The 24,843-nt window shown below is 34.4% G+C and overlaps 2 protein-coding genes across 3 annotated transcripts; one reads left to right on the plus strand and one right to left on the minus strand.

Annotated features, from left to right (window-relative positions):
• The first annotated feature begins 854 nt into the window (after positions 1–854).
• On the plus strand, positions 855–1,713 carry LOC145581318 (18.1 kDa class I heat shock protein-like). Its single transcript, XM_081638364.1, has one exon. It carries the CDS (start codon positions 969–971, stop codon positions 1,533–1,535), a length of 567 nt encoding a protein of 188 aa, XP_081494490.1. The 5' UTR covers positions 855–968; the 3' UTR covers positions 1,536–1,713.
• Positions 1,714–3,025: 1,312 nt separating this feature from the next.
• Positions 3,026–15,621, minus strand: LOC145555410 (uncharacterized). 2 transcript variants are annotated; one of them, XM_081617155.1, is made up of 11 exons: positions 15,556–15,621; positions 15,288–15,430; positions 15,110–15,204; positions 11,384–11,525; positions 10,990–11,307; positions 10,744–10,891; positions 7,757–8,698; positions 7,408–7,649; positions 7,241–7,314; positions 4,921–5,056; positions 3,026–3,487 (listed from the first exon to the last, which is right to left on the minus strand). In XM_081617155.1, exons 3-11 carry the CDS (start codon positions 15,163–15,165, stop codon positions 3,437–3,439), a joined length of 2,109 nt encoding a protein of 702 aa, XP_081473281.1. In that variant the 5' UTR covers positions 15,166–15,204; positions 15,288–15,430; positions 15,556–15,621; the 3' UTR covers positions 3,026–3,436. The 2 variants fall into 2 exon arrangements, with proteins under 2 accessions (XP_081473281.1, XP_081473285.1); XM_081617159.1 differs by having other exon boundaries at positions 3,033–3,685; positions 15,288–15,611.
• Between the last annotated feature and the right edge of the window lie 9,222 nt (positions 15,622–24,843).

A 24,843-nucleotide genomic window follows, 5' to 3' on the forward strand; every position in this document is an offset into this window, starting at 1 on the left:
TATTAAAATAGACTCAACAATATCTTATATGATTATATTGGCTTTTATATACTCCCTCCGTTTTTAAATACTTGCTCCACTTTCTTTCCTCGATCGTTTTTAAATACTTACTCTATTTCTTTATTTGGATTTTTTTTTTTATAATATTTAATTCATTTCTCTTATTTAGTGGACCCAACATAAATCATATTTTATTAATTTCATATTCTCTCTCTTCTAATTCTCTCAATTACTTTTGTTTTTTTTACAATTTTTCTATTCTTTCCCTACCCCACTACCTCCATATTTTATTACTTTATCCAATTTCTCCTTAAACTCCATGTATGGAAAAATGGAACAAGTATTTAAAACGTATGGAGTAATAACTTTAAAAAAAGGGTCAAAATAAGATGTGTAAATAGTACAAAAAATCAAAATATTGCAAGTAATTTGAGAATTGCAAGTAATTTGAGACACGTAAGATATGTAAATAGTGCAAAAAGTCTACATTGCGAGTAATTTGACACAGAGAACGAATGGAATTTCATATGATACGAAATTCCATTTTTAAACTTTAGTGATATTTATCATGGTCTTCTTAGTATGTATTTGTTGTTTCTTTGTTTCTGGTTGGAGAGAGAGAGACTTTTATGGTTCAATTATCTAGAGAAGTCCACAATGTGCTTACATCAAAACAACTTATTTCCGGATCTTTCTACGAACATCTTACTATAACGTTTCACATACAAAGCAAAATCAGATAATACATCAAAGAAAAATCTAGATTCTCCTTGATGACAACCGACTTCCTCCCACTATAAATAAACCCATCATTGTTTAGCTTTTTTCTCAACATATCATCTATATATCAACAACAACATAATATTTCTAGAAATCCTCTAACCAAACAAACTTCTTTCATTAATATTACAATCTTTATCACCCACATTGTTAAAAAATTAATACATATATCTTGATCAAATTTGCATATGGAAAAAGTTGTAATTCCAGTTTTATTCCTAACCATCTTCGTAGGACTTGTAGTCCTCCCAGCGAAAGGGTTAGTGCCCTTTACAAGGACACTTTGGGGTGAGCTCGACGATCCATTACGAGTTCTTGAGCAAACTCCGCTTCCACTACCTAAAACCAGAAATTTCGAATCCTTACGCCTTACCTTATTAGCTAAGGCGGATTGGAAAGAAACTAAAAATGCTCACATTATTAGCCTTGACATTCCGGGCATGAAAAAAGAGGATGTCAAGATTGAGGTGGAAGAAAACAGGGTGCTTAAGGTAAGTGAGGAGAGGAAGGCAGAAGAGGAACACGAAGGCGATAAGTGGCACCGAGCTGAGCGTACAACTGGTAAGTTTTGGAGGCAGTTTCGGTTACCGGCTAACGCGGATTTGGATCATATTAAGGCTCATCTTGAAGATGGAGTGTTGAAGATTACAGTGCCTAAGCTCGCTGAGGAGAAGAGGAGGCAGAATAAAGTTATTGACATTGGTGTTGATAAGTCTAATGGTGAACATCTTAAGGCTACCAAGGCTGATATGTAACATGATTTTCTAATTGAATGTCAAATGTTTTGATTGAGGAATTTTGTTTTGCTAATATTATGTAAGTAATTATGGTTTTATTACATACATTTATAAGTTTGTTTGGTGCATGCCTTTTAAGGGTGTGATCTTCATCTGTTTTTCCCAAACGTATACAACTATATAATAAAAGTTTTCATTTTACTAATGTACTAATGTATGGTGTTGATCATTATTAATGAAAATATGTAATTTGTGAATGATTGAGCAGAATTCACCCTTTATGTCCCACACCTATTCTTTATCTACTACCTAAAAGAATAAAAAGAATTTAGAGAAACAGGTGTGGCAAATTGGCAATCACTATTCTAAGCTTATGAACATTATAGCAATTTCAATGGTTGTAGGTAGGGATTTACTTGCAATATAATATAATCTTTAGTTACTAACTTAACTATTAGAGCTAGAAAATAGAATTAGTTTGACCAATCAAATTACCTTGACAATAAAACAAATTTGAATAAATAAAATGAAATTTATCAACATAAATCAAAGTGTGGTCCATTTAAATAGTAAGCTATTAGTCAGTCATTGGAGCTAAAATAACAATTAACTTAAAAGCTTATGTGAGATGACTATTAGCTCGTCATTAGGGTTGCTCTAAATACTACAACCTTTGATCCAGGAAGTTAGCGTTACCTTTCTAGGGTTATGTGTTGATTACATAATTTTCATGTAAGTATCCATATTTATCAAAAACTTTACGTACTCCTAATACAACTTTCTATTTACAAAAAATTCATCTACTCTCAATATAAATATTCTTATTTTCGAAGTTAATTTGATGCTTGATTTTCAGTATCTCATTTGTCATCATTAACCATGAAAAACCCACTAAACAAAACCTTCTTTTAATTGGGAACGGAGAGAGGACTCGTAAAGAGTTTTAATATCATTAAATAAAAGTCATACGGCATCTACAATAATAAGGATTTGTAAACCACAGATTTAGAGAAAATATCATAACTTTTACAATCAAAATCATAACTAATTTGCATATTCGGCATAGCTCATACTCCACCGCTTCAAGCTTAACGCGAGCAATGAGTTTTGATCGACCAGTTGATGACACATCCCAGACCCATAGGAATCCAAATCACCTTCCCAATTATTATAAGAACCCTAAAAATAAAATTCTCATCCATAGATGAGAATCAAAATCCCAGAAAATTAGGAAAAAAAAACCCAGAAAATTGGGACAGACTCTCACAGATGGAGAGAACAAAACAAAACAAATAAACCAAAACGTAAAACAAAACAAAAAAACTAAATTGAATTAAAGAAAAAGGGTCGGAAATAGTCTAATTTCCGAAGAAATTAGACTATTTCCGGCCTAAACGGCCAAGAAAATTAAAACCCTAGAAGAAAGGAGAGAGAAGAGAGAAAAAGGGATGTACGAGGTACTTTGGGACAGGACTAGTAAAGAGTTAAATGGAGATACAAAGAAGATAAAGAAATGTAAAAGGGACAAAAAAAAAAATAATAAAAAAAAAACAAAAAAAAAAAAAACAATATTGCCGGCAAATAATAATTAGGTTTGGTCATGTGAACATAAATAATAGACTTGAGGCATTTTTTCAACATTTATTATAATATGAAACACAAATCCAACCTAAATAAACAGTTAATACTTAATTGAGATAATGTAATATAGAGTTTCCCATGAGAGAGTATTTCCTTTGCAATAAAAAAAGACCAAAATTTACAAAGTATAAGATACTATCAGACTACCAGCTCATTGATAAAAAAAAAAAAATTCTAATTGGTGAACAGGCGAAAATGTTGCTCTATACATATAAACTTTCTATTTGCTGCTAAATACATTATTGCAGAAGCGGGTCACATATTTACATTTCAATAAATTATACATATCTACACCTAACTGGAAAATATTGGTCTATAATAGAGGAGACCTGGAAAAGAAAGAATGAAATAATTAAAAAAAATTCAATTTTGAGTACCAATAGAGAAAAATTGATCAGATTGCACCAAGATATGTATGCTGATGAATATGTTCAACTCTTTAGTTTCTACTTGAGTAAACAATTGACAAATATCAGCCATCAGATATTTCACTCTATATGTCGAGGCTCTCCATTGGCATCCTCTGCCTGCATATGTAAAGATTTAAATTTAGACACGTCTCTAAAGCAAATATGCTTGTTTTGCCAGAGCAGATGTGAAGAAGTCTATTGGGGATATCATCAAACTTAGTAGCTAGATAGCCTGTATTGCATGAGTTAACTCATTAAAAAGCCTGAAGATTTTTTAAAAGAGAACAAGTATAGCCTCCTCCTTTATTCTTGTGTAGCCTTCTTCTTTATTCTTGTAGATATCACATCAATCTCGATATATACAAGTATATATTTCGTACATGGTAACACTAACAGAGAAGCAAGTAAAACCCAATGCCAATCTGACCAGCAGCAGTCCCTTAAAGAACATACCCCTATTCAATTGAAAGTGATATAGAGGTATAGTATACCCAAAGGGTCCCAAACACCAACATGGTAAATGTTAACGAGAAATGTAGTAGTGTGAATAGAGGAAGTAATACAAAGTGATATGAGGAATATTTTTACTAGAGGAAAAAAAAAAAGAAAAAAAAAACAGAACACTGTTTAAGAAGTCTAAAAAAGACAGATTTAAAAGAGAAAAACTAAACTAAAACAGATGTCGGATGTTCCTTTATTATTAATGATAGGGGTGGGCTCGTGAGAGTTGAGGGAGGGAGAAGCTGAATAGATAAAGTAAACATAAGGGCCAAAGAGAATCACAGGTGCAGTGAGTAGGATGGTAATGATGGAACCTCCTACTTGCCAGTACCCACAACATATTAAAAATCCTATTAAGTAAAGATCTGGATGGGAGAAATTTACCAAATGAAATCTTTTCAGTTATTTTCTTCCAACAACAATTCTTTTAAATTCATCAAATCACATACCAAGAGAATATAAGTGATTTGCACTCAGTTCTCAAGAATCACACCCATTTTATGGCCCCAAAACCCCCAACCAAACAGGCTTGCAAATACCATCAGTTCTTAGTTAATCATACTGCAGGATACTGACAATTGAGCAAGTAGGAGGGTGCCATGAAAAGAGGAGAAGAATAACAGTTAAATCTTATCACTTTTTACAAGAACATATTATCTGTAATCTACATAGCTGAATTGCTCAGGAACAATCTCATGATAGACCTAGCAAAATTTCAGTGTACAAGATGTTTATGCTAAAATGATAAACTGACTTGCATAGTTGCATATTATTCATTCAACATTTATATAAAAATAAAAAATAAATAAATAAATAAAAAAAAAAAAACACAAATGAAATTAGAGACTCACCGACTTTCGGGTTCTATGTAATTGGGCCTGCCGATGCAGATGTACATGCCTTTTTGTGTGATGAAGATTTATATGCTGTGATCGGCAACGTTGGCGAGATGGTTTCTGGACGAACTCCTTTAAGTGGTTATAAATACTACACATCACAGAAGCCTAGTTAAATTATGCCAACAAAATAAGAATGATAAGAGCCCAGTGTACAATTCTCCCAGGAAAACCTACTCAGCATTTTATTTCAGGCTTAACCTGAATAAGAGATTAATATGCCCATCTATAGAATAAATCCCAGAAAGTCAATAATAGCACTAAAACACAAAGACAAACCAGCAGTAACATTAGTTATAGCCTATAACATTGTATTGCAGTATCATGTCAGCTACCCAGGCAAACTTCTCCAGCAGCACAAAGTAAAAGAGACGCGAGCTTTGTTATACACTTTATATTTTATCATATAATAATTACAGATATCCAAAATGAAATACTTGAATAATTCACAAGATGGAGGAGAGTAAACCTAGGGGCACAAGTATCAAGGTGTCTACAATACATATTTTTTAAATCCCTCAGACTAGATTTTGTCGGTCAGTTGCTGAGTAGTGAAAGCAAAAATGAGATCCAATTGGATAGAGAGGTCCCACAGGCTGGTAAAAGAGTTGCAGTATATTAGCATAGAATTCTGCAACAATAATGATGTATTTTTACCCCAGAGGTACATTTATTGCTTATTTTGGGGGGAAATATTAAAGGCCTTAATAATTCGAAGGAGATATACCAGTAGAAGAATACGAGAACTTACTATATAGCATCAGAAAGGTAACAGTCAAAGAAATTGCAGCAGCATGATGGCAGATCTGATTATATTCCAGGATACATTATAAAGTCTACTGTTTCGCAGGCTTATCATCTTTAATAATAAAATAATCAAAACCATAAAGAGTTGATTTTGATCTGATAGTCTTATACACAAAGGGCTTGTGTTTGGTACTGATTTGCAAATGGCTATGACTTGTTAAAGAGGAAGAGCAACTCAGACAATTACATAGGTTTACTGTTAAAAAGGAAAAGCAACTCAGACAATTACATAGGTTTACTGTTAAAAAGGAATATGATATATTTAAGGAAAAATACACTTTATTAATCCCAATTTTGCCCAATTTACTTTGAATAATCCCAACTATCGACTATTCTGCAATAATCCCAACTTTCACCTTCGTTTTCTTCTAACAGTCCCAAAAACCGGTTACCTGTTAAAAAGGTTTATTTTTTTCAGTAATTAAGATGCCACGTGTCAAACTTTGATTGGTCCAAAAAAATAAAAACAAAAAATAAAAATAGATAAAAAAAAACAAGTAATAAAAAAACCAGTCATCTCTCTTTCCCAACTCCGGCCACTGGAAAATTATCACCACATCCCCTCCTCCTTAGCCCCACCGAGAACCACCCCCTTCCATCATCCACCACCATAACCGCCTCCAACAGCCACCTATCAGCCCCAACCTGCTGCCGCACATAACACAACACAACCCGCTGCCGCTGCACAGCACAACCCTCACCAAAATAGCCGCTGCACATCCACAATAGAACCCGCTGCCGCCGCACAGCTCAATCCCCACCGAAAATGACCCTCCCTCCCTAGCCCCACCACCGAAACAGGCCAAAACCCCAAATCGCTACCCTTAAAACCATCACCCCCCCCCCCCCAAAAAACGCCGTCACACCTCCTTCGTAAACCAAAATTGAATAATGGGCAGTTCTGAGGGGTGGGGGTGGTTTCGAAGGCAAGGGTTTGGGTTTTGGCCGGTTTCGGGGGTGAGGCTGGGGAAGGGCGGTCGTTTCCGGTAGGGTGGAGATTGAAGGCCGAGAAGGTGGCTGACTTTTTTTTTAAAACTTTTTTTTGGTTTTTTTTTTTTTTGGACCACTTATATGGTTACACGTGTCCAGCAACCTACAATAAAAGGTTCTTGACTTGTGTTGACCGATTTGGGATTGTTAGAAGAAAACCGAGATGAAAGTTGGGATTATTGCAGAATAATCGATAGTTGGGATTAATAAAAGTAAATTGAACAAAGTTGGGATTAATAAAGTGTATTTTTCCTACATTTAAACCTTGTAGGGGTCACGCAAAAATAAACCAAAGTAATCCTTCACTCTGAGAATTATTAGGATAAGGGGAGCAGCATTTTAGTTATATTTAGACACTGAAATATTATTATACTCTCTAGAAGCTATAAAGATATAAATACTACATTTATACAATCACTCAAAATTTGACTGGGTATATATAGCTATGGTTTAATTGGAGAGGTTTTGCATTACATACCTAAGTCGATGCCTGTTGCAAGCTGTGAAGAAAGCAACAAAACCATTCAAAATGCTCCTAACAGCACGAAAAACCTACAACATAAAATATATAGCTGTTATCAAACCAGGAAAAAGAGGATCAGAAAATTCAAGCTATGCTAAGAAAAAATTTTGCCATGTCAAAACCTTTGAGAATAAGTCATTCCAAAGTGAGCGCCACATTGAGACCTCATATGTTGTTTTTACAGTTGCCTCGGTAGTTGATGCAATATTGATTATGCTACAAGCAGATGACCACAATTCTCCAAACATTTCATATACAATGGTACAGACATAGGCTATGAAACTGAACAGTGCAAGGACCAAGCGAACTGGTGCATTAAAAATTTCCCAGCAGGCCCAAAAAATCGGCAATATGATAGAGATTGCTGCAACAATTCCAAAACAGATCATCATTACTTTTATCAAATCAATGCTCCACATAAACTATTACTATATTATCAACAACAGAAAAACCTTTTATAGGCTAAATTACCAGTGGTGTAGACGAATGAAATGAGCAACCAGATTGGCAATAATACTATCTCGACTACACCGACAACAAAATAGTACGAAGTTCCGAGAACAATGCAGATGAATGAAAATAAGCTCTCTGACATTTCAATACACACACTCCATAAGGGATGAAAGAATTTGGAAATTTCTATAAGTGGCTCAACAATTGGCTGAGCAAAAACAGAAAAAAATGATCTCATAGTACGTGTTATCATTAGAAGCCATTTAACAGCCTTCTCAAAATTATGCAAGAATAACATTGTCCCCAAATACTTGACCCTTGATGCCATCTCCCAAGTCTCTATCCAATCAAAGATAGGTCCAAGCAAACGAGATGCTGTTGCCTTAAGAAGTGGCACATTCTTGTATAAGTCGTAAAATCCGATCATAACAGTGGTAATTGAAATGATCACGTATAAAGCTCTGGCTAGAGGACACATCCACGGACGATAAAGATTGCAAAAGACAGGGTATGATTGAAGAAATATCACCCAAGATGGAAGCCCAGATTCTAAGAGAGTAAGCAAGCGCAGGTCACCCATAATTATGTCCTTTAATTTGAAAGGAAGATCTTTGTCATTGAATCTATAAATAAGCAAGATATCTTTGTATTCAGTCGCTTCAATGGTATTCTCAAAATTCACAAATGGGTCAAAAGTCCTCTTTGGAGTCTTAGGAGTTTCCTCAGAGTAGGTATCGGCTTCAATTCCAGAGCTGCTAGATCGAATGACTTTTCTTCTTTTATAAGGTACGTTAGAAGGTGGTGGTGTATGCCAGATACTAATGTCATTTTCAGATCCTGTGTGACATGCATCAAACCCAACTGAAATACCATAGGATGATTCATTCTCCACTACAGCATCATAAAAGCAAGGAGTCTCTTCATCAGAGAAATCCTCCTTGGCATCATGGAACACTTCATCTGTAAAAGATAAATAAGGAATCAATGAAGATTAAACAAGAAAAAAATTGAAAGTTTCTAGAAATACAAAACTAGATCTTCTGCTTGTTAAACCAACCATAAGGAACAACTAGACACTAAAAGTGACTTCAAAATAAAGGTTGGCCATTGAGTATTTCAATTTTATAGGGAAATTTTATTTACTACCTGAACAGGAACCGTTCATTAATAAAATATGCAGCAAAAAGCTCTTTGCAGGCACCAACAACCCAATAGAAATCTTGAAGAAGCAGAGTTTTATTTTTTTTATTTTTTTATGACAGGGAAGAAGCTGATGTTTAAAGGTCATGATGTAAGAAACCTTAAACCTATATAGTCAATGATTGTAGAGAAGATATTTCACAAAAAAAAAAAAAAAAAAAAAAAAGGCTTGCAATTTTATTTGAAATCAAAATCAAAATACGGAGCGGTTAAAATTTAATACTAATATGAGATATTTCTCTCCTTCATTCATGCCTTTTCTCTATCACATGCATATCTGTGTGTGTGCGCGCGCGCGCACGTGCGAAAGAGAGAGAGAGAGAGAGAGAGAGGTTATCAATGGAGATTGAATAAGGAGGAAGAGAGATGAGGAAAACAAATAATGCAAAGGGATAAATTTATAGAAGGGAAAGAGAGAGTAAAGTGGCAATTGAGATATATGGTGGATAGAAAGTTGAGTGAGATGCAAGTTTAAATATGCCAAACTAAAGGAGATAAAAATAGGTGGCGTTTCAAATGATCAATCAATCAATCAAAGCCTTAATCCCATAAGTGCAGTCGGCTACATGAACCAAAAGTGATTATTCCATATAGTCATTCACAATAATCTTCTTCCAACATCACTTGCAATCAAATACATCATTCTTATGCAAATCCATATGTCTCATATCCTTCCTAACTCCTTCTTATCAAGTCATTTTCTATCTCCCTCTAACTCAATTAACCTCTCCATGATCTCACTCTTCCACTCTTTGTACCAGAGCACCCTAGGGTCATTGTCTTACATGCTCGAACCAACGCAAACTTAATCATGTAGGCCACGTTTTGATCAATCTCACCATTTTTTGTATGATCGACCCAATATATTTAAAACACTCACTCATGGTCAATTCTTTTCTGTCCAAACTCACTACATCATTGCTCGTCCCCCTTTATGTACCAAATCAACATATCAAATATTCGATCTTATTCCAACTTAGCTTAAACCCTCTAGATTCCAACCTTTGCCTTCATTGCTCCAATTTGACATTATTTAACAATTAAAACAAAAAAGGTACTAACTCTCATATTGACAACACACACATATTACAAACCAAATGAAGTGCACCAATAGCAACAACGACAATAAAGCCTTAGTCCCAAGATCAATATATGGGGCATGCCATTGATGCCAAGATCACATAAAAATAAAAACCCATAGCACTCTTCCACTTCAACCAACCTGCTTTGATTGTATGAGCAACATCTCCATCCAATTCTTCATCCTTTTATATGATGTATCCTAGATATCAGAATATTAACTTAATTACCAACCTTACAAACATTTTTCCATCTTAACAGCAAGGCAGAAGCTAAGGTTTCCCAGCAATAGGTTTAGGCAAATCACTAGATTTATAGATCAAATTTGGATTCTACAGTTCTACACAATCAATTTTCTAGCACTATTATCCTCTCTTTACCCCTCCATGTAGCATATCAGTAGTAAATTAGTAATTGTCAAAGATGTCAAAATAAATGAGGCACATAGCTAAAATCACAAACTTAGGAATCAGAAACATGTATCTTATGTCAGCACAGCACCCTGATTCATCATTAAAAGACAACAATCTCAATGAAGATTGAAAAAACTAAGCTACTATCTAGAGACTTAACATAGCATGTAGGCAACATGATTTCCTACTGTTCTGCTCACTAACTCCCTCCACCTCACCCAAAAAAAAAAAAACAAAAAAAAAAACAAAAAAAAAATAAGTAAAAGAAAAGGAGAAGATATCGGGAAATGAAGTGTTGTTTGAAAAGGTTACCAGCAGTAGATAGAAGATAATCTTTCAAAAAGTTCTGCTCATGCTCTGTCCCTGAGAACCAAGAAGAAATGCAGCCTACAGCTTGCATTATACTGTTGAATTCCCATCTTCTCATAAATTTGGTTTCTATTGCCAAAGATGTGTCAGTCTGCAAGCAGATGTAATATATCAACGAATCAAATAAACGTAATTATATTACATAGATACGAATAGCTAATCTAACAAAAGGAAACAGAGAGGAAAAACCTGTAGTTCATTTAGATAATTGATACCACGAACATCATCCCAAGAGACTTCAAATATAATCAACCCAAACAAGGTCCTGTGGAGCTCCCGATTTAACTGCAAGGAGTATTTAAGCTTCTTTACAGGTAACAGAGCCCTCTTTTGTGATAACGTGGCAGCATCAATCAGCGAAAACCATCTCTCTGAAATCTTTGAATTAGTAGACTTGGTGCATTGGTTAGAATTAGTTGCTTTGTTGCTAGCCTTTTTCTCTAATTTCTCTTTACCAGGATTCCTCTTTTTACGAGCACTACTATTAGCAAATGGGGACAACCTGGACTGTGCCAAATCAAAGACAACTCAGTCAGGTCTAATTTGATTAGCACGAGAGAACAAGGCCATGCGTTTATACTACCTTAGTAACCATCAATTGCCACAAGTGTGCACGACGTGATCCAAGACCTTCAAGCCATGGTCTATTGTCCACTAAAATATAAGATGTGTTGCTCTCAGTAGCCAGGAAAATGTTGAGATGGGAAAGATAAGACTGCAAATCCCTGCAATATATAGCAAAGCAAACGTAGCAAAAAGAAAACGACGTCTTAGTTCTTATAATAAATAAATCAGTAAATTTCATATTGCTGGATGAATCTAATACGAGAAATTGGCATGGCTTAAAGGAAAGAAAAGAGTTGACTGACTGACTCAATTCTAATAAGCTCATAGAATAAATAAAAACGAGAGAACAAGGCCATGAGCTTATAGTACCTTAGAGCATCCACAATGGTTGTACATAAGAACCTGCTAGCAATTTCTACATAATTGCTAGCTACATGCTAGCCATTATGGAGCTACAACCTTTTGTAGCTAAGCCAAACTACATAGAGCTATGTAGTTTCACTCCACCCAATGCTTTACATTTATTTGTTTAATAATTCTTCCGTTTTTTAATAGTTGCAACACACACTTTTTCACGGTATTTAAGAAAAGTGGGGTTCACATGTTATAATACAGTTTAAAATGGGTGAGAGGTTATTAGGAGTATACTTTAGTGGGCCATGTGCTTTAAATAAAGGAAAATAGTGAAACTTTTCCCAAAAATACCTTTCCAATTATAGTGTGTTGCAAGTATTGTGACATTTCCATTTTACGGAAGTGTTGCAACTATTAAAGAACGGAGGAAGTATATTTTATGTATTTGTTTGTTTATTTATCTATTATTTTATTTTTTATAGTTTATTTATTATAAAAGAATGTAGCTTACCATTGTAGAGGTTGTAGCTAATATCACATAGCTTAGAGATTTATTATGTGGCAACCAAAACTACATGTACATGTAGCTAGCCATTGTGGATGCTCTTTGTAGCCAATGTTAAAGTTATTTTAATTAATTTGCTCATATACACCCTCAAATCTCTCCTTAAAATGCATGTCAAAGCATGGAAAAAAAAAACTCGGTTGTTCCGTTATGTAACGCCCTGTAACGGGTTTTAGACTTGCCGATCCGAAAAAGGCCGTTATATAACGCCGAACTGAAATTCAGCCCCAAATCGCCGAGTTGGCCGTTACGTAACGGTAGAACGCCATTCTAAAACCATTAAATTCGTGACTAATCGTTTTGGGCATGCTGAACTAGTGTCGCTATTGCTATGGAGAAGTAAGAAATTCGAGGGAGTGGGAGGTTAAAGAAGAAAGGAAGTACAAAAGAAATCTGAAAGTCAAAAGAGTAGTGCTTTCCAACTGTATTCCCCCTTACTGGTTTTTTATTAAAAACCCTTTTACTGTTATGACAGCTGTGTCCCACCATTTTTTTACCCCTTCATTTATTTCTCCTTTGTGGCCATCTTTCATCTTTTTTACCCCTCCCATCCCTGAGTTACGTATTAAGTAGTCATCTTTACCCTTCTTTTGTTTTTTAACCAAAAAATATATATTAATAAGAAACCAAATTAATACTACTTAAGTGTCATTGTCATAGTTTTAGCATAATATGGTACAAATGATAAGACAATGAGTAAAGATGCTCAAATTCTACTTATGTGAATTATTTTTTGAAAAATCACACCGTGAAATCCGCAATCCGATATTTCACCGTTACAAGCCGTTTTTGCGACAACGCGACCGTTATTGCAAACGCGACCGCGACCGAATTTTTTTTCCCATGTGTCAAAGTTCTACATTGCAAGTTGAAACAGAGGAAGCATTTAACTTGTACTTCCCCCGATCCTATATGTTTTCTCATTAGGAATCTAGACAATATAACTTAAGAGTATCTTCTAAATTTTTCCAATATACTACCTCCGTTGTTTTTTAGTTGACACCTTTCTATTATCACGTTTGCCAACGCATGTTTTTAACCCTTAATATCTCTAATTATCAATATTATAAAATTATAAAATGTGGATATTAATAAAATATATATCGAGACGATTCAAACAAGATTCCACATGAATATATTTAATCATATGTATAAATCACAAAATCGAGTCAAAGTGTTGTGTGTGAACAGTGTAAAAATCAAAAGATGTCAACTAAAAACGGAGGTAGTATAAAAAAAAAAATAGTCAAGTGGGGTCTTATTTGATCCGTCTTAATGAGTACTTGGGTACATTAATAGAAAATCAAGTACTTATAGTTTTAACTATGCAATTAAAGCTATTCACAATTCAAATATGCATTGGCAAACATGTCAAAGAGAAATGAGAAGAACGTAAAGAATCAAAGGAGGTATTTCGTATGAGTGTGTTTTAAAAAGGTTTATAGCAAAAGTTTGAATTTGTACTAGCATTTATTTTATAATTTTACGTTAAAAAAGGGCCAAAACCAAACAAAACAGCTCCAAAATCAGACTAGACAAGAATTTTCAAATCTGCTCCCGTTTGGACCAGAATTCTGCCTAACCAATCCTAAATATAAGAAAATCTAGGAATCTAGTTCCAATCTGGTTATGGACTGGTGTACAGTCTTACTCTCATCCCAAGCTACTAAATTACCTTAATTTGTGTCTCCAAAGCTAACAGAAAAATTATCTAATCATGGCTAGAGGGAGTACCAAACAACGCATTACGGCAAAAGCTCTGACTAGCAATGCACAAACTCAATGATATGCTTACACATCCACAATAATAACAATAACCCCTTATATAATTAACAAAATTACACAAAAGAACCTAACTTTTCTTTCATGTCGAATTGTGACATTGTCATCTCTTGACTCTTGCAGATTGCAAATATAAATACAGTTCAGTATGATTTTTCTAACAGGGGTGCATATAAGAACAATTTGTACCCCAAGAATTGCTTTAAGTGAGCAGATTCAGTGTTTCAAAAAAATAAAGTGAGCAGATTCAGAAGAGACATACCCATCTACTGCATGCTACAAAAGTCATCTTTCCCTTTTTCATTGTATCTTATAACAAGCAAAGAAAGCTAGGAACCCCTCTCAAAAGTCCACACTCGAGGAGCCCACCATTGAGCTCCTACGAACCTATTCCACCAAAACTCCATATAAGTCACAAGTTTTCCTAATTAGCCTCTTGTTGAAAATAATTATATACATCCGGGTACCCAACAGTAATTTTTCCTCATTTCATGATTAAATGGGCAATAATCATTAAAATGAGCAAACAATATCCTTAGGTGCACCATGAACCAGGGTGTACATAACAAACTCTCGCCTCTTCTTGGGGAGTAGCGGCGACACTCTTGGATCCCAATCTGGGTTACAGGCAATGCATACAACATCCAAACCATTGCAAGACAAGCTTGTTTGATCATGATATGCATACATTCACTTATACTTCATCTCATTGCATCATTATAAAAAATAAAAATTTAATTAAAAAAAAAAAAAAAAAAAAAAAAAACAACACACTTTATCTCAAGATTATTGCTTTATTATAGTTGAAGCTGTAGGGAAAAAAAATAATAATAATAAAATAAAAAATTCATTCTATATAATTGAAACTCACAAATGTTTTTAGCCAGATATTTCAAAATCAGGACGACATTACTTAATTAGTATCAACTACATGTGATAGTTCCCGCTATTTAAAGTTTGAAAACAAAAAATTAAAATCATAATTCAGTTGAAACTATAAATTTTGGGGGGGAGGGAATGAGATCAAAGTTGTAACATTACCCGATTTGCAAGCTTGTCAAGGGGAAAATATATTGTCCATTATCTAAATTCCCCATCAAAATCTTCCGAATTTTCAGCCAATTCACCAGCAATCACTGCCCAATTTCAACCAAAATCTTAACATAAAGATTCCCAAATTTCAAGAATTAATACAAAAAAAAACTAAAAAATCACTAACCAAAAAGTTGTTGAATGCAATGACAAGGAACGTGACGAGAGGAGCGAGAAAAGGCATGACCGCCGAACTTCATACCATAATTTAATTGAATTGAAATGAATGCAATCATAAATTAAAGTGATAATTATACCGTGCACAAAAACCTAGAATCAGAAAAGGTGTTAAATTGAATTAAATGAAACTATAATTAATGAAATAATGAAGAGAGAGAATTATGGTTAGCTTGTAAGAAGTGGAAAAGTGAGAAGAGGTTACATAGATGCCTCACGTCAAAAACACTCCATTAGAGAAAGCTTTAAAGAAAATATGATGTATTATCAATTTATGATTGATTGTGTAACAGCTGCAAAGATTTGTATTTTGTCTGCTGGTATTTGTATTTTTCAATTATTTTTTTAACAATAATTGATTATTGGTTAAAGATAGATGAGATAGAAAGGGAGGTAAGTCGGTTGTTAATTATAGAATCTACATTATATAAATTATAATTGTAGAGTCGTTTTAAAGAGATTACGAGAGCCCTCCAACACCTCAATGCTGAACTCTCATGCATTTAAGATTTTTTTTTTTAAGGAAAAAATAACTACTATTCCCACTACATTATTTTTATTCTTTTTTTTTTTAAAAAAAAAAATCAATAATTCACTATTTCTTTTTTGTTTTTGTTTTTGTTTTTTTTATGGAACTACTACTAACATTTCACTTTATGTGTGTGTGTGTGTTTTTTTTTTTTTTTTTGGTACGTAGTATAACATATGACATTATTTAGTACGATTATACAGTTCTTTTATCAACAATTCACTATATCACTCAAAATCCCCAACGTTTCACTTTTTTTTACACTACTATAGACACCTAAAAATGTCTCCCCAAAACCAAACCCGATGATGAACACCTTTCACCGCCATTATTGTTCGAGTTGAGTATTTAATCTTTGGAGTGCTTAAATCCATGTTCTATCCAATACATTTCATAAACCAATCCATTTCCTAGGTCATTTCCCTAAACCATAACTTGTTATCCACTTTTCGTGTCCACATCGCAAAACCGAGAGAAACTGATTTTATGGATATATAATTTTGATCCAATTATTATTTGGTTGGATAGGCCTTGAAATAAGCTTTCCAACCATACATCATAAGCCCAATTTCGAGCTATAACGAAAAAGATATGAGCAAAACACTAAACTCGGCCCAAAACCAACACCCTTCTACTAAAACGGCCATATCTTAAAATATAAAAGTCATTTTGACCTAATTCTAATTGGGTTGGAAATTAGACTTGATAAGATTTCCAATGATATATTATATGCCTTATTCTGAGTTACGGATCAAAAGTTATGATGATTTTCAAAAGGGGTAAAAAACTGGAATCACCGCGCACAGTGCAAAAGCACCGTGTCACGGGAGTGTGCCCCGTCTGACGGTGCCCGGTGCCGTGACACGGTACTGTACATCATGTCACAGTGACATTTTTGAAGCTTTTTCGCGTCAAATTCCACCGTGGCACGGTACCTGTTGCCGTGACACGGTACCTGCTGCCGTGACACGGTATTTCCCACCATGTCACAGTGCTTTTTCCGTGTAATTTCCGCGTTTTCCCATACTGTGACACGATGTACTGTACCGTGTCACGGTGGACACTGCCGTGTCACGGAATTTTCTCGTGTCTTTTCCGCGTAAACCCTTCACGCGTTTTCACTTCCCGTAGGTCAAATATTTCTCGCGTTACTCCATTTGTCCTCCGCGTCACGGGATTTTTCCCGTCTGACGGTGCCTGGCACCGTGTCACGGTGTTCTCTGCCGTGTCGCGATGTTATTTTTTAGGGTTTTTATCTTTTTAGGGTTCCGTGTGTTTCCTCTGCTCATTTTCCCTATAAATAGGATCCCCCTTTTTGCAGTTCAGGGCATCAAATCCTTCTCTCTTTCTCTCTTTTACACCGAAAATCATTTTCTTCTCTTTCTCTCATATTCTAAGCCTCAAACCTATATTCCTAATTGTAGGGAATTATAGGTACTACGCAGCGGAAAAATATGAATCATATTCATACAGTACCTAATTCCAAGATCTAATGCATAACACATAAAGAACATATAATCGTACCTTTGAAGCGTGATTCCACGTGCGATCGAGCAAGAACAATGGGAGATAAAGAACCCCACGTGTGATTCCTCTACTTAGTCCACGAGCACGGATTAAACCTCCACTAATTCTAGTTAGTTGTGACTGAACACTTCAATCAACCTTCAACGGAGATTTGAGCCACGAACACACCACAACACCACCCACGCGCCACCACACGCGCAACCCAAGGAGGAGGGCCGTACGGACAGGGAGGAGAGAGAGAGGGCCGAGTAGAGAGAGAGAGAGTTAGGGTTTTGGGGAAACTTGGTTGCTTGTGTGACAATTTAATGTATGTCAATTGTTGTGTCATGCAACCCTAGGCATGGTTTATATTTATAGATCATATCTAGAAATAAAACCATGTCAAGTCCAAAAACCATTAGACTCTTCTAACTATCCAAGCCCAATTATCAACATGGTATGTCATGAACTCATGAGGCCCAATAATGGGCCTCTAACTTGTTTAACCCAATACTCTTATGTGTGACCTTGTAGGATCCATTCTATAAGGCTTTGGGTCATTAAGCTAGCCCAAAGATCAATTGTCATATCTAGCACCAAACATTGACGACATTATAGAATGAACTAATTATCTCCATAATCGTGATCCTTGATATATCTAGTAATTCCACTTATCGAAGACATAACTCCTTCAATCTCCCACTTGTCTGAGACAAGTGCGCAATATTCAAATTCCTTAAGTCAATTTGTGTCGATTTGATAATATGATTGCATCTCATGTCGTGATCATATTAGTCTACAAATCTTTTCTTGAAAAACTGAGTGAGATTCACAGAACAAATGATTACTATGTAATGCATTTGAGCACGGCCATGCATTTTCTGAATTCTCCCTCTTCAAGGGGCCAAGATACATTCCTATTTAATAGGTAGACTCAATCCAATCTTGTGGCAACCAAAGCTCCCATTCAACTCATGAAGCAACCGGGAAACACCCTTTATAATCCCCAGTTACGGCTAGACGTTTGAGTGTACCACAGCTAAATCAATCATTGAATGGAATCAGTGTTCCACTCATGTCAAAGGAATCCACTAATATATCCGGAAGTTCTATACTTGAACTTCAAAGTAGGTCTATAGTTCGATCATGCATCATTTATGCATATCCATGTGATTGACCGAGCATCATCACTATGCTCCTATAGCCCATGAAACTGCACTATCCAATCAATCTTACATGCTAGTCCAATTTATGAAATCATTTATGTCCAGTTTAATGATTCTGAACTAGGAACTTAAATAATGTATGAATTTAGTTCACCTGTGGGGTTTCATTCAACAGGTCATCAACCTGATGAGCCCATCAATTCATAATTATTTTGGACATTTTATTTAATCTTGAAACCACGATTAAATAATATTGAAACTTTGTTTCAATTGATAAACATAATTCTGCAAATGAATGTATTACATATGTAACTTGTTTTTCTCCAAAAACAAATACAACTTCTAATTACATCATTTGCCTCAATCCAATCTCATTAGCATGTTTCTCATGCTTTGGAAATGGAAGGGGTTTAGAAAGTAGAGTTCATGAGACATTCTCACAAACATGAATTTTGCAATTTCTAAATTTTATAATCATATTCATCTCCATACATTAAGAATTTTCCTTCACCCTTTTGCAAGGAACTTAGTAATTTCTAATTTGTATTCCAAACTCATATTGGATTTCGACTGAAATCTATCATCACTTGTTCTTAAAACACGTGAATCAAATAGACGAGTATAGTCCATGACATGCATGATGCATCTTTTGCATATTGCATGAGGATCATCACTCAAAACCTTAATTTCATCAACCTTTCTCAAAGCATTGAATCATTAAGCAATGTGTTACATGGGATTGAAACTCCTTTCAATATAACGTTGAACCTTATAAGAATCTTATCAATATAAGCTTCTTAACCAAACTCAAACATCCTTCAAAAACTATCTCTATAGATCTTGAATCCCAAATGTACTCATCTTCTTCTTCAAGGTTTTCATACAAAATGCATTACCCACCACTTGGCTATTCAAGCAATGAATAATTGCTCTTTGTACTAGACTAAGAAGACTTTATAGCTCCCACTAAACATCTTGTATACACAAGACCTTTTCTTCATTTTATGAGAACATCAAACGATTTGATTAACTCACAAAATTAAGAGCAACAACTCCATGATGCTTACTTCCATCCATTAATGAATCTTTTATGCATCCTAAGGATTATTGGATTCTCTGATTGTATCATATACAAATATTCTTTCATGAACAATTCAAGAAAGAGTTTTGAAATCCATCTACCAAATCTCATAAAGTAGTAATCACTAATAGATCTTTGCAAAATGACTAATGTAAAGGTTTCGTCGTAGTCAAAGTCATACTATGAATTAGTTGAATCCTTTAACAAGTCTTTGCTTACTTAGAAAACATTTTTCTTTCTTGTATATTTTGCTTATAATGGGTCTCACCCAATTAGGCAAATTATTCAAGTGTCATACACTTGCTTACAGACTTAGAATCTATTTCAGATTTCCTGGTTTTAAACCACTTGGAGTCATAACTTGTCAAATCATCTTTATTACTTGCATAATCATCATGTTCCAAAATTAATATTTTAGAACTCTTAGTCAATATTAAATCATATTTCCTTGACTAAGTTTTACATATGCTAGTCATCATTGTGGGTTTGATGCAACAATTGAAACTCATACAACAACTTTGTTTAGTTTTCAATGAGAAACGACAATTTGAGGATGTGCACTTGGAATGTACTACCTTCAACACATGGTTATTATTCCCATTACACTTAATGAGACCACGCGTTGTCATTTGTAACATGAGGTGAATCATGCTCATATTGTTGCTTTGATTCGATTACTTCTCAAATTTCTTCAAGATTTTCGAATTAGCTTTTCTTGAACTCTTTCAAGGCTCTCGAACTTTTCGAGAATCTTATACTCCCACTTGCCTTTTTAAGGAGGCATATTTAGCATAGGGTGAACCAACCATGGTTTGATCCATGTTTGTTTGTTTGTTTGTTTATTTTTTTTTTAAAAAAAAAAACTCTTTCGAGATTTATACTACTCCCACTTGACCTTTTGGAACAATTTCCATAAGGGCACCTACTTGAGCAACAAACATTTTGTGCTAAGTATGATTTTTGTAGTAGTACCCCGTGCTCTGTATAGGAATTGATCATGCAGTAAACGATTTAATACAGCTTTTATCCTTGCTATGTAGAAAGACTTAATAAGAACTTTTCTTATCCATATCACATATGAAACCTTTGCTAAATTTTGATTTGACCTATGTATCTTTGTTTAGTTTTGTAGCTTATCTTAAAAGTATATCCCTTGAACAATGGTTGGAAGATAGGTAATTTTCATCCATTATCAAAATATATCCCATATAGATTGATAGCTCCTTTTTATGAACATTTCATAAGGTTTTCTTTCGGAGTTTGTTGTAAAACGATTTCACAACTCTTGGATGTTTATCAAGGTCTTGGCTTAAATTTTCATTATTACGATCATATCACAATATTTTGAATGTGTTGCCAACTACATGTCTTGACTTAAATTTTCACAATTACAATCATATTGTAATATAATCATTATCTTGTCTAGTTGATATTGAACTTCATACTGAACCTTTTGAACTTTTCAAAATTTTCATACTTATGCTTCAACTAAGCACATGTGATCATATCACAAATTAAATGAAGTTTCATTGTCCGTCTCTAGCCTTTGAACCTTTGGTTTTCTTACATCGATATGTATTCGACCTTGAGTTCACATCATCATTTCTGTAAATGGTGACTTTTCAAATTTTCAAATTAGAATGATAATTACATATATCAATAGAATTTTAAACTTATTTAGCAATTCAAAACACATTATGACTCAATGAAGCATAAAATAACATTTATTCCACGTTTTTTAATCTTCGATGCTTAGTCATTACTAACATTGAATGATGTTTTGATAATGGCAAGAATGAATAATATTTACTTAATTCTAGCCAATAACAAGGTAAGGTGAAATATAGGTTCTACTTGTAAAGTTGCAACTTTTGCTTCCAGACTTGTAGATTCTACTAGTGAAGTAGCAACATTTGCTTCTAAACTTGTAGATTTATTTCTCCCTTAGCCATAACTTCTTCCTTTAGTTAAACCTCATTCTCAGTGAGAGAGAACTAAACAAAACATCATATGTCCAAGAAGTAGCAATGTGCCATATCAATTTCTATAATATACTTCTTAAATTGGAACATTTCCATTCTTTTACCTTCCAACTATATGAGGTAGTTTCTAATCAATTGGAATTGGTCCATTTAATTTTGAAACATTTGTTGTTCATAACAACTTTTAGCATGTAAGTAGTTGTAGGTTTGAGAAGTAGCAACTTGTTTGCATTTCTTGGCATATAACTTCTTAATGCAATCCTCATATATTCCTAAACCTTTTCCATTTGAGCCACTTAGAACACTTCTCTTAGGTTCAAAATGATGCTTTGCTTAACTACTTTAAGCACTTTTCATGATTTTGCTAAGTCTATTAAATCATTATTTATAATAGAGTTTAATCAACTATTTAACTCTTATATAAAGTGGATGGAGAATAGCGTCATTTGATCAACTTTTGATCATAGAGTTTTCCAATCACTTTCTTATATTCAATCATATTGAAGATAAGAGATTTTATTGGACTTTTATACTTGTCTTTTAGAGGGTTTGTATCTCCCATCTCATTATATCCCTTGAAACACTTTTCAAAATGAAGATGTGTTGGCATTTTACTCAAATATTTTGAATAAAACTGTAGACACCCATTTGTGTCTCCCCAAAACCAAACTCAGTGATGAGTACCTTTCACGTCGAATCATAATCGAATGAAACGAAAGTGTGGAAAGTCTAGTGTTGCGGAAAGTTTTAATTTCTTTTCTCTTCTCTCGTTTTTGAAAACTTATTTTTAAGAAAACAGCCAATCCAGTTTGGTTGGTCCATGATATGGGTCCAATAGTAGTGTAGTTGGATGGGGCTTGCAAAGACCTTTCCAACGATATATTATAAGCCCAATTCCGATGAATATTGAGGAAGTTATGGCCAATTTACCAAACTGGGTCCGGTTTGAGCTTTATGTGCGGCCCAATGATCTAGGGGAGGGCCTAATATGATTTATCATTCCTAATGCAATTAGGAATGATTTTAGTCTTCTAGATTCTTCTAGAAGGTTCATTTCATTCCTAATTCAATTAGCATTGATAAATTGACTTTTGTTGACTTTTCAAAGTTTTAATCAAAATCAAATTGCATTTTTGAGGAAATTATATGATTTTATCCTCCAGTACGGCAAACTTATCGGATTTTTGAAAACGCATTAAATTTAAGCTTGGCGTCTGACCCCAGGCCTTGGCGCCTGGAACCAGGCCTGGCGCCTGGCGCTAGTGTTGGTGTCTGGCGCCAGCTAGCTAAAGTTGGCGCCAGCTCTGTTTTCTGAGCGTCAGACTCTGTTTTGTCTAATTTATCTTTTTGGCTGATTTTTTCTATAAATATCGTATTAAAAACTCCATTTTCATTCACCAATTGTTTTCATTCATCATCTCTAATCATTCATCACCAATTCTCATCATTCACAAGTTCTACAATCAGTTTTAATTAGCATTCATTCAATTCTTTTTTCAAACTTTGTTTTCTCATACAAAATTCCGCATTCACAAGATCTAGAAACACCTAGCCATATTCGAAGTTGTCTTCGCCCTAGACGTGAAAGGTTTAATTTCTGAGGGTTTGGTTCCAAATCTCTCTTTCAATTATTTAATTTAATTGTTTGATTTATTATTTTCCTTGAAGTTACTAACGTGTGTATTTTGTTATTAGAAAGAGGTACGAGGCATCAAAGTAAGTACTTTAATGGTTTTTATTGATGTTATGATGTAGATATCATGTTTACATTGTTATTATGATATTCCTAGTATCATGTCTAGAGTAATTTTAATATTAAATATGATTGTTACGATGCTTCCTATGTTCTTCCTAATATTTATGATTGTTAGTATCATGTTAGGGTTAAAGATTTGATTTTTATTGCTTAGTGACATGCTAGGGTTTGTTATTAATCTTGTTAGTATCATGCCTAGGATCTTGCTATCATTATGCTTTAATATTAACATGAATATGATTATGATTATAATTGTTATGATTTATGATGATATTATTATTATTATGATAATTATAATTATTATTCATGATATTATTTATTATGTTGCTTGATGATTATATTTTATTGTTATTGCTTGATCGCCTTTTATGCATGTTTAAAGGGAATTTGTACTTGTAATCACGCTTAATAAGATAATTAATAATCTTGTTAGGGTTAATATGATTATAATTTCAAGTGATCTCCAATAATAGATTTATTTGTGCATTAAATTCAACCAACATAGATAAACAGGTTTAGAGTAATCCTATTGATTGCATGTTAATTGAAAAGCGCACATGAATACGATCAGAATAAAGTAGAGGCCTATTATTAGGGCAGGTTCAATCTCTTTTAGGTTGGATTTGTACCTTCATCCCCGAACCCTTATTTGGTTCTAGACCTTATGGAGTTGACGATCTCTTGGATCGTTAAGGGGTGTAACCTTCACCTCGTGAATGGTTTACAAGTTCCTAAAAAACTTGTTGGCGACTCTTTTGCTCTATCTTCTTCCCTTTTGGACGCCACCGTACTTTAGTGTATGATCACAGTGGGGTTCAAGCTAGTGGGATTTAAAGGCTTGAAATTATTCCCTACAGTTTTTGGCGACACCACTGGGGAGGATTTCTATTTTAATTCCTGAATTTGTTTCGGCAATGATTTAGAATGAGTGGATGAGACTCGAAAAGTTCTAAGTATTTCATGTGCGTAATTTTGATTAACATTATTGTCATATGCATAAAAAAAGATCTCATTGGAAAGACCATCCGTAATGAGTTAAAAACATAGGATTTTACACGTAGAAAATTTGAGAAATGTCTTTCACAACTAGGACTGAAATAACACCGCGCGAAACTGGAAAATTTTATCGAGCACAGAAAGCTGCTGAGGCATGTGGGAAGTAGCGTCAGGGGCCAGAGCTTGGCGCCAGCAATTTAATCGTAGCGCCAAACGCCAGTATTGGCGCTAGGCGCTACAGTTAAAATCTGGCGCCAGTCTCTATTTGCTGGCGCCAATTTCCCCCAATACCGAGCCAGAAATATGCGTTCTAATTTCGACCGGTTTTTCGTATTGTTTGCTCGATCCTACTTCCTGATTGAATTTTTTCTCACTTTTCTGAAACCCATATGTGTTCTACATATGGGCATAACCCTCTGGGAATTCATGCTCCATCTACCCGATTGAACGCTCCGTGCAACAAAGGGTACATCCGAGATGTTGAATTCAC

Source organism: Chenopodium album, chromosome 1, assembly GCF_948465745.1.
Source record: "Chenopodium album chromosome 1, dcCheAlbu1.1, whole genome shotgun sequence".
Taxonomy (NCBI): domain Eukaryota; kingdom Viridiplantae; phylum Streptophyta; class Magnoliopsida; order Caryophyllales; family Amaranthaceae; genus Chenopodium; species Chenopodium album.